Here is a 15,418-nt window from a genome sequence, read left to right as displayed (position 1 = left end):
CAACAAAATGAATTTGTTTTATAGTTTATTTCACTTTCCAGATGTCTTGCAGAAGATGGAAAGCGAATCTCTGGCCTGTGTAGTTTCTCTTGTCCTCACTTCTACACATGTCAGTGTCCCCTCCTCCCCCAGTGAAAGGAAGGAGACGTCTGAAGCCATCCGTCACCTTCTAAGCCCAAACCAAATCTCTATGATTCAGCTAACCTGATCACGTGACTCACACGCAATCCGATCAGCTGATCTTGACCTCCCTCTCTCTCTCTCTCTCGATCCATTCTCTAACAATCTTAGATTTTCGTTACGAAACGTTTTAATTGTTCTTATTGATCTCTCATCAGTAATTGATTTTATGATATTCGGAAACGACACTACATAAAAGGAACGTCACTTATATTCTTGTCCAGGGTTGCCAGATTAAAATTTCACTAAATTACATGATCCTTTTTCTACAAGATGCAAACAACAGTAAAAGTTTCTGATTCATACCAAATGAATTAGTGTTATTTTCTTTATAAAAGCCAGTGTGTAAATAAACAATATTTGGATGTCAAATTATTTTGATTCGAATACGGATTGAAATTGTTTAGATGAGGATTAACTATTCATATTATTAGAATTCAGTGTAGTGGTTAGAGTACTTGGAAAAATCAATACTAAAATCAATACTAAAATCAATATTCTCCTGAAAGTTGAAGGTTCAACTCTCCGTGTGGGCACCAAAAAAATTATTTAGGATCTCTATCTAATCATGGCTGACAGAACGAGAGCATGCTACCTCATGAAGTAAATAAAGGATTTTATTTGAAATTCCGTCAAAATTCCAGAGTTTGACAAGATACACCTCAAGAAGGTTGGCGGTTACATCGATGAAAACATTGTGTCTTTGACACTCAAGATGAGAACAGTAATACAATGAATCAGCATTTACTTTTAAAGAAACGTCGATGCATATGAAGCTGTTGTAACAAACACTTGTAGGAACTGGCCACGAGGATGATATTTAATAAGCATTCTGACTTTTTAAATCCATGAATTAGCTTTTATCTGCTTGACTTATTTGGTTGCTGATATTTAAACTTCAGAAGATAATGTTCTACTCGCCTGTGTACATCACTATCATTTAGAGATCATTCCAATTTCTCAAACCTGCTTTAAACAGTGATATATAATTTCATTATTTATCACTGACTATTTAACTGTTAAAGTTCCTTTCTTTCTTGTGATGTTTCCTTGGTTTCAGAAGCAGAATTAATATGGTCCAGTGAAATATCTGGCTTAATGTTGGCATAAAACCAGCATGTTGCCATTATTTGAGTCCATGTTTATGAAGTGACCAAAGAGTCAGTGGAAGAGTCTAGTCAGCATTCAGACTTTAATCTTACATCCATAAGTTTTGTGTACCTGGTTGGCTGTGCTTTGATTGCACAGATTTGCAAGATTTTAGACGTCCCCTATGAAAGATGGTATATATTAGTATAATTGACATTCCTAGTTGCCTGTGCTTTGATTGCATAGATTTCTTAAACACTGAGTAAGTAAAGAAATTCGGCACATAATTTCCCTCTCCTAAATTAACCATTTTCATATGTTGTAGTACATTTTTTCTTTTGGTTTCTTACTGGATTCTAAAACTATAATTTATCTAGTCTGGTTGAGTATCCAGCTTCATGTTATTACTTGAGGTAACATCACGTGAAGGTGCACCATCTATATATATAAAAGCGAAAATGTATGTATGTATGTATGGGTGTTTGTATGTGTGTTTGTATGTCTCGCAAAAACTTTCACAGGATTGGTATCATTTTAAAGCTCGATCCTTCACCCAACAAATATAAAAAAATTGGCCAAAAACATTAATTCCTTCACCCTAAAATCATCAGTTTTCTACAGGGAGGGGTCAGCAAAAACCGTTGTCTCAGGACAAGTTTGCTTCTACGCATGCGCAAATGACATTGGAACATTATTTAGTTTAAATATTAAAAAAAAAAACGACCTAATCTTGTCAGCGTTGTCTTAGCTCAGTTCATTAGAGCGCGACCTCATTATCTAAAGGTTTTGGGTTCGAATCATGGTGTGAGATGTCTTTTTTTTCGATTTTTAAGAGTTTAATATTGAAACAGGGTTATTTAAGCTATTTTTAATGTTCTATCGATATTTGTTTATTTTCTGTACTTTTCATCTCCATTATGCTTTCGACAGATACTCAGACTTTCTTTTTAATTCCATGAATGATTTTCTTGTGTCTGGTTGCCTGTGCTTTGGTTGCATATGCTGTGTGACAAATGTCACAAGAAAAAGGTTTCTCTCCAGTGTGTATTCGCATGTGCACAGCTACTTTGGCCTTTTCACAAAATCGTGTGCCACACACTTCGCATGGATATGGTTTTTCTCCTGTGTGTTTTCGCATGTGAATTTTCAAGCTTGTTGACGTATGAAATGCTGAGCCGCACTCTTTGCACGGATATGGTTTCTCCCCTGTGTGAAATCGCATGTGTGTTTTTAAGTAGTATTTGTTCATAAAAGATGCACTACACACGTCACATGAATAACGTTTTTCTGTGTGCTTATGCATGTGTCGTTTTAAATCATTGTTTCTTGCAAAGGAACATCCACACACTTCACAAGAAAAAGGTTTTTCTCCGGTGTGTATTCGCATGTGGGCTTTTAGTACAGAATTCGCTGCAAATGATGACCCACACACTTCACAGGAATATGGTTTCTCTCCAGTGTGTCGACGTGTGTGCAATTTTAATGCAGATGCTGTCGAAAATGCTGAGCTACAGTATTTGCAGGGAAAAGGTTTTTCGCCAGTGTGACTTCGCATATGAACTTTAAGATCAAATTTTGATAAGAAAGAGGTTCCACATATATCACAAGAATGAGGTTTATCTCCAGTGTGGATACGCATGTGTTGTTTCAAAGTTGACATCATTGTAACGGCCAAGCCACACACTTCACAAGAAAAACGTTTCTCTCCTGTATGCTTGTACATATGGAATTGCAAACCACTATGTGAAGCATACCCTGCACCACAAACTGTACAAGAATAAGGTTTCTCCCCTGTGTGAGTCCTAAAGTGGTTTTTCAAACTGCATGCAGATGAAAAAGATAAGCCGCAGACTTCACAAGGAAAAAGCTTTTCTCCAGTATGTGTCACTTTGTGTAGTTTTAAATTTAATTTGCTTGAAAACGAATTACCACACACTTCACAAAAATGAGGTTTCTCTCCTGTGTGTGATCGCATATGACTGTTTAAATTACCTTTGCTTGTAAACTTACTGCCACAAATCTGACAGGAATAAGGTTTCTCTCCAGTGTGAACTCTCCTATGTATTTGTAGGTTACCACTGGTTACAAATGTTTTGTCACACACTTCACAAGAGTATGGTTTTTCTCCAGTGTGTATTCTCATATGTAGTCTTAACGTGGCTGCCCTAGCAAATGATGAACCACACTCTTTGCAAGAATGAGGCTTGTCTCCTGTGTGGAGTTTCATGTGTTTTTGCAAACTTGACATTGTCGACAGGAATGTTTTGCACTCTTTGCAAGAATAAGGAGTGTGAATTCTCATGTGACTTTTCAAACCTGACATTGTCGACAGTGATAAGCCACATTCTTCGCAAGAATAGGTTATTTCTTCAGCTTGCTTTTCCATTTGTACTTTTAATTCCAATGAACTTAATGGTGAATACAACTACAAGGCTTGTTTCAAATGTGACTGTAATTCTAAATTCAATAGTTGTGATAATTATGTGTATACTTTTTATTGCATACGAATTCACAAAATGGTTTGTCCTATTGATCCTGCAATTAAAATAAAAAAAATTAGTTCATAAATCATACAATAATATTTGAAATATAAGCATTCGAAAACTTATCACTATTACAAGAAAGGGTAAGGTACTTCTTGCAAAATTATATTTGTGAACTCATTACATAAAAAGAAAATATAATTCTAACTTCAACAGTTGTGAAAATTATGTGTATATTTTTTATTGTATATAAGTTTATGAAATAGTATGTGCTATTCACCCTGCAATTGAAATAAGAGATTTTAGTTCATAAATTGTACAATAATAATATTTTGAATATAAGCATTCAAAAGCTTATCATTATTACAAAAATATTTAAGATATTTTATCCCAGGTTATGCTGGCATGTTAAAAATTTTGATCTTGCTGTGAAGGTTGGTTAGTGCAAGAAGAGTTCAAGAGTTAAGTTGCTGACATATGCAAAACTCTGTAGCTGGGGTTGACAATAGCACCTGAAATAGGTCAATCCAGGACGTGTGAGAAAAAGCGTAGAAAAAAAAAGAAATATCTTTCTCTCACATGCAAAGGCAGTCTGGCTTTTGATTCTGGACAGAGCTGATGCATCAAGATTGGCGCAAACATGTGTCAGAGAAAGAAATGAAAAAAAAATGGGAACTGTCAAGACTGAGAAAGAAATACACCAAGCACACACTTGTATAAAAGCATATGTAATGATGTACATGCACGTGACAATATCCCTTAAATATCTTACACTTGTGCGAAATAAAATACTTCTACAATAAAAATTGTGAACACATTAAAAATATACTTTTATTTCTAACTCGTAAGGAAAGTTGAAAGTACTTTATGACAAATGGAAAAAAAAATTGAATTTGTGAACTCATTTCATTAAAAATAAATATACTTTTAATTCTAATCTCAGTAGTCGTGAAAATTATCAAAATATTTTATTTACAGTGTAATTAAAATAAAGAGATTATAGTTCATAAAAAAGATGTGCACAAATATTTACAATATTTTGGATATAAGCATTTGAGAACATCACTATTACAAAAAGTAAAATAATATGATATAAATGTGAGTGTACCTCAGGGGTAGATCTTTGGACCTTCATTATTCCTGATATTCATTAATAACCTCCTTGATAGAACTGTCTCCGAGATGGGTATATCTGTTGACAACACCATGCTCTATAACAGATATAAGAAAAAAAACAGAATGAACATGTATTCAAGGCGATGGCAGAAACACTAGAGGAAGAGCTCTAGTCTATAGTGGAATGGAGACAAAAATGGATGGTCACATTCAATGCTGCCAAGACTAAGCTTCTTTCCTTTAATAACTACAAGAAACATACTCAACCACTAATAGCCATGGCTAATGACTAGGGCTATGACAACATATTCTTTTCATTGTTTTGACTCTCCAGTATATATCCGGTACAGTTAGATAACACAGTTGATACAGTTAATCAACCGAGAACCATATCACTCTATATGAAAGCATATAAGATATCAATGGATACACACTAGAGAGTCAAAGCAATGAAAAGAATATGCTGTTGTCCTAGCCCTAGTTATGACACATTACTTGAAAGTACTGCGTTCAAACTCTCTTGTTTGATGTTCGCAGGGAACATAAGTTGGAACAGATACATTGAGCGCATTGCTAAGGCTGTTGCTCTCTCTACCATACTAGAAGGTTACTTATTCCTGGAGTATTGTTGCCACATTTGGCCTGGTGCATCTGCTACTAGTCTTTCCCTCATAGCCAAGCTAATAGGTCCCACACTATCAGCTAGGCTTCAACCACCATCCCATTAATAAAATGTTGCATCCTTCTGCCTTTTTTACAAGTATTTTAATGGTGGATGCTCTAACGAACTACAAGCCCTTGTACTCCCTCTACATAAATACCCCAACAAATCCAACAATCAGCAAAATCCCACCCCTACACAGTAGGGATCCCTAGATGTAAGAATGCTTTCTACTCCAATACTTTCTTCCTCAGAACTGCTAGACTTTAAAAATTCCTTCCGGATTTCTGCTTCCCCAACTGCACTGACATGCAGAAGTTTAAGATAAAATGTGAACAGACATCTTGCTGCTCAAATCTCTACATAGTATCCCTGTAATTTATGTACCTGATCGTAGTCCCCTGCATCAAAGTGGCAATGTGCCTTATATTAAACACAAAACTCTTTCTGTATATATTTATGTATGAGGATATATTTTTATTTAAAAAATATTGCCTACCAAACACCTTCATCCGTTTTTGGTGTTCGAACTCATGTGAAACTTTATATTTGGATTTTAGCCAGGGAAAATAGGTGCAAAAGTGTGAAAATTAAAAAGTTAAATCTACCAGGTGAAGGTCGAACGACGGCATTACAAATATGCATGCTTGACCTAATAGCTATTGGTTAATGTTTAAATTTTTAGCCTTGCAACAAACATGTCTTCATAGTACAGTCATTAACATCAAAGGAAAAAGTAAATTGTGAGCTGAACATTTTGGTTTGGATTCTCAGTGGTGATACACAAATTTTTATTTTTTTTATTTTTACAATCATTACTATATATTGGGTCCAATATAATATAATAATAAATACGAAATATGCATTAATCAAAATATTTAAGCATATTTTACGACCAGGCAATGCCGGCCAGCCTGCTAGTAAAGTAATAAAATTGCTAGTAACAATGTGTATATATATATATATATATATATATATATATATTTTATTACTGTTTTTAATCTGCTCAGTTATATATGTTTCCACTACCAGAGTCGAATTCGAATCGTGGAAACGTGTAACTGAGCAGATTAAAAACGGTAAGAAAATATTTATATATTTTGCTCTACAGAGGTATTGAGCACTTTTTCAGTTTTTTTACCATTTACTTGATATATATATAGATATATATAGTAAGGTAGAAAAATATATATGGCAATTAAGCTACACAGAATATTCCGTGTTTCATCAACACTAGGATTCGTCAGGCTTATACGAACCCTAGTGTGGATGAAACGCAGAATATTCCATGTAGCTTAATTACCATATATATTTTCTAACTTACTACCTAGCTCTACCTATGTATTGAGCACTGTTGAAGTAAATACTTAGTTTACGCATAAAATTATACTTTCGTATTATGTGATTAAATGAAGTAGTCATATATATATATATATATATATATATATATATATATATATATATATAGTTTTCTTTAAAGATATCACATTAATAGAGTACTTGGAAAAGTTCAGTTGTAAGAGGGACATTTTTCTGAATGTTAAATCCTCAGTGTTGACGACCAAAAATACTGTGAATGACTTGGTGCCTCTATCCAGTCATGATTGATGGAACGAGAACATGCTATCCCCATGAATTAAATGAAGGGTTATGTTTGAAATTCCATGCAGATTCAGAAGTTCTACAGAAAGATTCCTGAGTTTACACTGCTTTATCAACTTATTGCATATGATCATTAAATCAAAAATAAAATACTGGCAGAAACCCAGATCACTGTAAAATTTACTGGGTGGGTTTCTACCAGAATTTTGTTATATTTTTGATTTTGTGGGCATTACTGAGACTCCAAAGATGTAAGAGTCAAATGTCTGCCATTTTTTCTTTTTACATATCACTCAATATTGCTTGCTTTTCAAACCTAATAAACGTTTTAAAGTAAATAAAAATGCTAAAAACTTATTCAGCTAAGGGTAACTTATATTACCTTTAATAACATTTAATTGTTAAAGATTTGTTTTGTTTGCTATCACTTTTTGGTATGGATGCTGATTGTAAAAAACACCCGTTGTTTTCTTACCTAAGAAAACTTCTATTTTAAACATATATAAAATAATTTTTTAAACTCATTATTTTCTTTGTGTTCATATTTCACTCTCTCTCCTAACTTTAAATATTACGTTAAAAAAATGTTTTCTTAAAATGTCTTCCAGAAATTAGTTCTCTCCAAAAACAAGGCCGATAGCCATTAGTCACATGTAATGAATGAACGCGTGAATGTAGGACTGACATGAAATTCTTACAGATAAACTAAAATGACCAAAAAATGGGCTGAAATGACTTAAATAAATAAAAAGTAAATGACTTAGAATGATTTTAATGAACTTAAGGATGAATTGAATGATCTTAAGAATGGCTTGAATGCTTAAAAAATAACTGGAATCCTTCAAAAACAACTTGAATGATATGGAGAATGACTTGAATGGCTTCGAGACTGACTGGTTGTAAAGTGGGTGATCATTTTACATCAAATTAATAGAGAAAAGTGATCCCCCACTTTATATCACAAAAATTATTTGATTTAGGGAATTTGAAACGTTATATTAGCTGTGTGGCCAAGAAAAAGTTGCAAACATAAGTGCAGCATGTAGTAAGAGCAGATACTACACTTTGATCTTGGTCAAAAGGCCAAGAAAAGCTGTATTTATTTGCTCCCCCACCGAGCAAGTTAGGCACAAGGCTGATTTTTAATGTGAGGAGTGAAGGGGAAATGGGGACCAACTCCCTGGGGAGTAGGGGAGCTGGATAGTGACAATTGGTATGAAGGGTTGCCCCTACATTGACCAAGGTCTTATATGTGAGGTCGCCCCCACATATGGTCTTTGCTTGCAGTATCTGCTGGAACAGATACTACACTTTGATCTTGGCCTTTTGGCCAAGAAAAGCTTAAAAAGCTAAGAACAGCATCTATTAACAACAGACCTTTGATCTTAACCAAAAAGGCCAAGCACAAAAGTGTTACGAACAGACCGACCGACCAATGGAGTGACTTATAGAGTCGCTTGCACGCGACTAATAATCCCCAAACTGGAACCCTAAAAATGGTGGCAAATACGCATGTTTACTTATTCCAACATGGCTAATGTAAATAGAAGGTCGTTCTATTAAAGTCACATAACCTGATGATGTCCCAGAATAAATTAAAATGTCACAGTTAAGTGATAGATGACTATTTTGAGGATTGTTTTTAAAATGAGTAAAAATTAATGAGTAAAAATTAATGAGTAAAAATTAATGAGTAAAAATTAATGAGTAAATACACTTTCAAAAAAAAGAATTCACTAGTTTTTCCTGTAAAAAAAAAATTTTAATTGCATGTGTCCAGATGTAAAATAATTGGTGATTATGCATTTCTGTTACCGCACTATTTTTTAAATTTTAATTCAATTTTTATATTTATTAGATTGTTAGATGAAAGTGCAGAATAGTTACAAAACACCCTCCTCTCCCCATATAAAGAATGGCTTTCTAAATATTATTTTGGCACGGTAACATAAGTGCATAACTAGCATCATTTTTTTATTAAATTGTTAGATGAAAAAAAACAGAATTACAAAACACACACCCCCTCCCCATGTTAAGAATGGCTCTCTAAATAATGCTATTATTTCAGCATCGTAACATAGATGCACAAGTACCAAATAATTCTTTATTTTTTGGAAAAGGAAATACATTTACATTTGGACCAGTTTTATAAATCCTTTGACAATTTCTTTGAGAATTGAAACAGAAATTGGTACTTCGGCACTTATTGAACAATGCCGAAATGATAATGTTGTTGTGGCGGAACTAACCTATGTTACCTACTAATAGACTATACCAATCTCAATAAATACTGGAAAACTAAGCCCTAACGTGTCGGTCGATATCCGGTGGACCAACCTAGGTCATTCATCGGTTATGACGAACAACCCGCCTATTGTATGCTTTACAATACATGTTATTTTCTTTGCAACTCTTAACAGAGCTACAATAATTTAGAAAGTCATTATTAACATGGTGAGGGAAGGGTGTTTTGTAACTATTTTGTACTTTCACCTAACAATTTAATAAAAATCATTGTAAAATTTGAATTTAACTTGAAAACAAAATAGCGCAGTACACCAAATGCATAAGGATCCATTAAATAACCATCCTCATAACGGTCGTCTATTCCCTAATCGTGATTATTGTACTTTATTCTGTGATGTCACATGCTATGTGACTTTAATGGACAGGCTTTCTATTTAGGTTGGTCAAGCTTGCTTTATATCACCTTTGATATTACATAAAGAATAGTTTTGGTATTTGTGGTCTGGTAAATCAGACGAAGATTTACAATTAAAAAGTTGATTTTTAGGAATATTTGAGTCTGTTTTCAATTAATATCACATTAAAAATTGTTGCAGGCAAATTGTTCTTATGATATTAAAACCTTCATTTTCTAATATTTTGCCTATAAATTCACTAGTCGCCATTTTGAATATTGTTATTTACAAGTAAAACAAATCAACTCAGCCTCATTATTAAAAACAAGTCAACCCAGTGTCGTTTTTAATTTTCTAAAATTTTACTTTTTATTTTTTTTTGGGGGGGGGTGCAATGTTTTTAATGGGAGGGTTCGAATCTGCTTTTGTTGCTTTCATTTATAATTTAATTTTATGGGGGGGGCACTGGGGAGAGGATTAGGGCTACCACTACCCTCCCTGTACCCCACCCCCTAAAAATTAAATTATAAATGAGAGCAAAAAATTCCCCCCTCCCCCACTAACAAAAAGCGAGAAATAAAAATGATCCTTCCCCCATCTGAAAAAAAAAAAACTTTCTTTGTACAGATGGCACTCCCAAATGGTACCCCCTCCAAAAAAAAAAAAAAAAAAAAAAAAAAAAAACAATTTTAATCAAAAATAAATTTTTGGAAAATTGAAAATAAAACTGGATTGACTTGTTTTCAAAAACAAGGCTGCGATAAAGTGTTTTAGTTGCCGGTTTCATATTTTATACACTTGGTTACATGACTATAAGCTAGCTTCAGATTGATTAATCCAGCAAAAAAAAGAAAAACAAAAAGCGGATTCAAAATCTCCAGCCACGAGAATTAGCTCCTGTTTGGGCTTCTTGCAATTTTAATCTGCTACACTTGTAAATAACAATATTCAAAATAGCGACCAGTGAATTTATAGGCAAAATGCCAGAAAATGAAGGTCTTAATATCATAAGGACTAATTGCTAGCGACAATTTTAAATGTGACGTTCATTTGAAACAAACTCGAATACTGCTAAAAAAAAATCAACTTTTTCGATGCTAGTGCACTTACTGATCCGCGCTATTTTTTAAATCGTATTTCAAAGTTTAAGTAAAGTTTTATGATATATTTTTTTATTCAATTGTAAGGTTAAAGTATAGAATAGTTATAAAACACCCTCTCCTCCCCATGTTAAGAATGTTTTTTTTACATAATAACGTTGTTATTTCAGCACGGATCAATAAGTGCACTAGTACCACTTTTTCATTGTAAGTCTTTATTTGATCTACCAGGCCAAAAATACAAATGTTTTCTAAAAATGTCTCCCAAAAATTGGATCGCTGTAAAATTGGTGCTTGTGCAGTTTACTAAACACATTAAAAAACGAAGATATTGAAAAAGGAACTATATTGTATGTAATCGTTAGAGAATAAAGTTATTAAAAGATCGCTTAATTTGATCAAGTAGTTTTTAAAAAGTTTTTTTAGAGAAAAATCAAATATAAGGTAATCAATCGTATGGTCACCGTCTTGGACGAGGAGTGGGGCAGATAACTCCATCACTGCTTGAAGTTTGTCAAAATTTGACAAGATCATTCTGAAACATGGGCAAAAAAAAAAACGACCTAGATATTTTTTTTTTCATTTATTTTATAGAGTTTCCCTGTCTTTTTTCATCTCTTTTTCATTTCGTCCTTTAATCCCTTTTCTGTTTAAAGGCACCCATCCTCATCTGTGGAAATAGGCATGATGAAAATGATACGACGATCGGGTTTATATTATTGTACACATAGATTCGAAAAAGTTGTCACAAAGCAAATATATAACAAATAAATGTTATCAAAGGCAAGATAAGTTACTTTTCTACCTAACTGGATATATTTTTCGTGTTTTTATTTAATGTAACATGTTTATTCAGCTCGAAAAACATACAGTGTTTACCGATGTATTGGAAAATTCAAAATGGCGCCGGACACTCTCTTTAACACGGTAAGTTCGGGAAAAGGTGTTATAAATAATAAACTAGACAACATACTGTTAGAAATTCGCTCAATATATGTTACCGTGACATAAGTTGACATATATTCGGTGGTTTTTTTAATAGTATTTTGTCTAGTTAATTATTTATAACACCTTTTCCCGAACTTACCGTGTTAAAGAGAGACTCGAGCGCCATTTTGAATTTTTTAATACATCGGTAAACACTGCATGTTTTTCGAGCTGAATAAACATGTTACATTAAATAAAAACACGAAAATTATATCCAGTTAGGTAGAAAAGTAACTTATCTTGCCTTTGATAACAGTTATTTTTTATATATTTGTTTTGTGACAACTTTTTCGAATCTATGTGTATAGTAATACAAACCCCGACGATCTGCTTAAATTTTGATTTTACTCTAAACACAAAAAAAACTACTTGATCAAATTAAGCATTTTATATATATATATATATATATATATATATATATATATAATAAGAACTTTATTCGATAACGAATACGTAAAATATAGTTCTTTTTCAATATCTTCGTTTTTTAATTTCTGGGAAACTGAACAGTCACTGTAAAATAATACCAAAACTGGAACCCTAAAAAGGATCCTCCAAATCACTTCAATGGCAAATTAAAATTTTAAATAATACATAAATAAACCGAATTTACATAAAAGTAATTCTTCAAAGATATTAAAAGATTGTGATGCAGAGTTTTTATTTGTTGCTCTAATAATCTTAATATTACTTTTAAAAAGGAATTAGGCGACATTTTCCCTCCAAAAAATGAGTTTCGACTTCATGGGATATTTTTGGAAAGTTAACAAATAAACATATATACAAAAAACAAAAGAAAAGGAAAAATAATCAGAGTTATATCATACTTACTTTTATCCCAACTTTTTTTTTTTTTTTTTTTCGTAGAGTTTGTTTGAAAAAAAAAAAATTTACAGCTGAAATATTTTAAATTAAACGAGTTTGCAGTTGAAATTCAAAATGGCGGTGGTCTGAAAAGCAGCCCCGCGAAAAAAATGTTAAAGGTTGAAAATAAATAGAACAACTTCGAATATAATGCTACCTTTGAGAATTAAAAAAGGAAAAATTATTTTTATTTTATTTATTACAATATTTTACAGCAAAATAGAAGAACGCCCGACTTAACGTTGGCAGTAAACGGTGTCCAGTCAGATTCAATTCCTAATACTTCTGGGGAGATTTTCAATTTCTCAACTTTCTCCATTTATTTTATTTATTTATTAATTTTCTGGGTGAAGGTACAGAATAATTAACAAACCCATTCCCAACTCTCGATATTACGTTTATGTATCGTTCAGTAAATGGCAGAATATTTTTTGGTGCTAATTCCAATGGCGGCATTTGAAAATTAAAAAAAAAAAAAAAATACAGAAATGTCTGTATGATACGTACGCGCACGCCGCACGAGTCATTTAAAAAATTTTTTTTTTTTTTTTTTTTAACTTTTTCAATCATTACTGTATATTGGCTCCAATATGATATAATAGTAAATACGAAATCTGCATTAATCAAAATATCATATTTAAGTGTATTTATTTTACAACCGGCAAATGCCGGGCGGCCTGCTAGTGTTTATTATTATAATATATAATATCTGTTCTTGAGCACGTGGTACAATGGGGGAAGAGGTGGCTGGTCACTTTTAATGCATCCAAAACCAAGCTTCTATCTTTACATCATCAACGCTCTGATCCCCATCTGGCATCAATTGAAATGGATGGCTCTCGTCTTGGAGAGGCTCCATGTTTTGACAAGCTTCTGGATTTGACCTTTACTCCTGATCTGAAATGGAACACGTACATCAAATCTGTTGCCAGGGACGCTGGGAAAATAATGGGATCCTTCTACCGCTCCTGAAGATATCTCACTACAGATGCAATTCTCTATCTGTATAAAAACCAAGTACGTCCAAGGATGGAGTACTGCTGCCACATCTGGGCAGGAGCTGCTAAAAACAGCCTATCCTGCCTTGACTGAGTACAAAATACACTTCGTGGCTTAGTGGGGGATGCCCTTTTCTCTTCCCTACAACCTCTCTCCCACAAAAGAGACGTTGCGAGCCTGTCTTTGTTTTATCGCTATTTCTATGGCAGGTGCTCGTCTGAGCTCCAATCCCTCGTTCCCCCTCGCCAATGTTTCACGAGAAACACCCGTCTGGCTGAAACTACTGCCAACAATTTTCCCCACTCTTTATCTGTGCCTAAATCCAAACGTAGATTCCATGAGCAAAGCTTCTTTCTTAGAACTGCACGCCTGTGGAACCCTCTGCCGCTTGCCTGTTTCCCATCTGACTACAACTTGAATGTCTTCAAGTCCAACATAAACAAACTCCTGACAAACCGCCCCCTTAAGTAAGACACTCTATCAAAACCCCCAATACTAATGATTACTACAATACTATCTCATTGATTACTGTACGCGCAATAACCCTTATCCCTGAGTGACCTTCAGGCCTTGATAAGTGGTAACCTACATGAGAAAAAAAAAAGGATGTTTCGCCAGGGATGTCAAACCATCTATCACCATCTAGAAATCAAAGGAAATTATGATACAATGAAATGTGTCGAGGAATATGCCGGAATGCTAAACCAAAACTATTTTTTAATGCCTACACAGATAGTCAGCTAGCGTCTTTCGTAATTTTCCGCGTGGCTGCTACTGGAACCGGAGAGGCAAAACAGTACCTTTGCTTTTTTTTTTTTTTTATTGTATTTTGAAGTGATGGTTCTCGTGACTTCTGCCTCCCAAGTTTTCATCTGCTAAAATTTTAATCGCGTGATTACGATGTAGTGACACTAAAATAAACCATTCATTCAAGTGGCGCTTGTTATGGATTTAGCTGAATATGATATTAAAAATCACTTTATTGGTACTTATGCACTTATGTTACCGGACTGGTGGGGGGACCGTTTGAATAAATCATAATGATTTAAATTTGTAATTATAAAAAAAAACAATTATTTTCAGTTGCGTGCAGTTATCGAAATACTTTCACGTAACAATTTGATAAACAGAAAAATATTATAAAACTTGAATTTAACTAAAAATAAATAGCACGGTAACATAAGTACATAAGCACCATTTTATTTTGCAGAGAGATAAAAGAAGAGTAAACAGGAATGAGGAGTCGTATTAGTGGCAGTGCATAGTAACGACCTAATTGAATGGAGAGCGATTGGTAGTATATCTTCCCAATGGGCCAGTTTCATGTTGCTAGAGTGTAAGGTTGTTTGGATGGCCTTCCATAAAGTCCCATTGAGTTTCTCAACTTGCCCATTACCCTCAGGGTGGTATCTATTTGTTTTAGAGGTGGCGATACCTTTGCCACATAAGTAATCTTTGATTTCTCCTGCAAGGAAGTCGGCAGCCCGGTCAGTGTGTATCATATTGGGCATACCAAAAATTGAAAATAGTTGGTTTAGGCAGTGGATCATGGTTTTGCTAGTCATATCCTTACAGGGGAAGGCAAAGGGAAAGCGAGTATATTCATCAATTATAGTAAGTATTTGTTATCATGCGCAGAAGTAGGAAAAGGGCCTTTAAAGTCGATGTTTAATTGCTGGAAAAGTAGTATAGCCT

General features: G+C 33.7%; 1 protein-coding gene across 1 annotated transcript; it reads right to left on the bottom strand.

Moving 5' to 3' along the window:
- Positions 1 to 1,426: 1,426 nt before the first annotated feature.
- On the bottom strand, positions 1,427 to 12,811 carry LOC145269699 (uncharacterized). The gene is made up of 3 exons (XM_080125420.1): positions 12,692 to 12,811; positions 4,861 to 4,963; positions 1,427 to 3,804 (listed from the first exon to the last, which is right to left on the bottom strand). The coding sequence occupies exon 3, from the start codon at positions 3,653 to 3,655 to the stop codon at positions 2,204 to 2,206; it is 1,452 nt and encodes a 483-aa protein (XP_079981546.1). The 5' UTR covers positions 3,656 to 3,804; positions 4,861 to 4,963; positions 12,692 to 12,811; the 3' UTR covers positions 1,427 to 2,203.
- Positions 12,812 to 15,418: the final 2,607 nt, after the last annotated feature.

The sequence above is a fragment of the Euprymna scolopes genome, chromosome 45, assembly GCF_053919585.1.
Source record: "Euprymna scolopes isolate OS-2025 chromosome 45, ASM5391958v1, whole genome shotgun sequence".
Classification (NCBI taxonomy): domain Eukaryota; kingdom Metazoa; phylum Mollusca; class Cephalopoda; order Sepiida; family Sepiolidae; genus Euprymna; species Euprymna scolopes.
This window is presented reverse-complemented; position numbering and strand designations above follow the sequence as displayed.

What these genes read in the sequence shown, in the direction of transcription:
- LOC145269699 (XM_080125420.1), bottom strand. Translation starts at nt 3,655, where the DNA reads ATGGAAAAGCAAGCTGAAGAAATAACCTATTCTTGCGAAGAATGTGGC.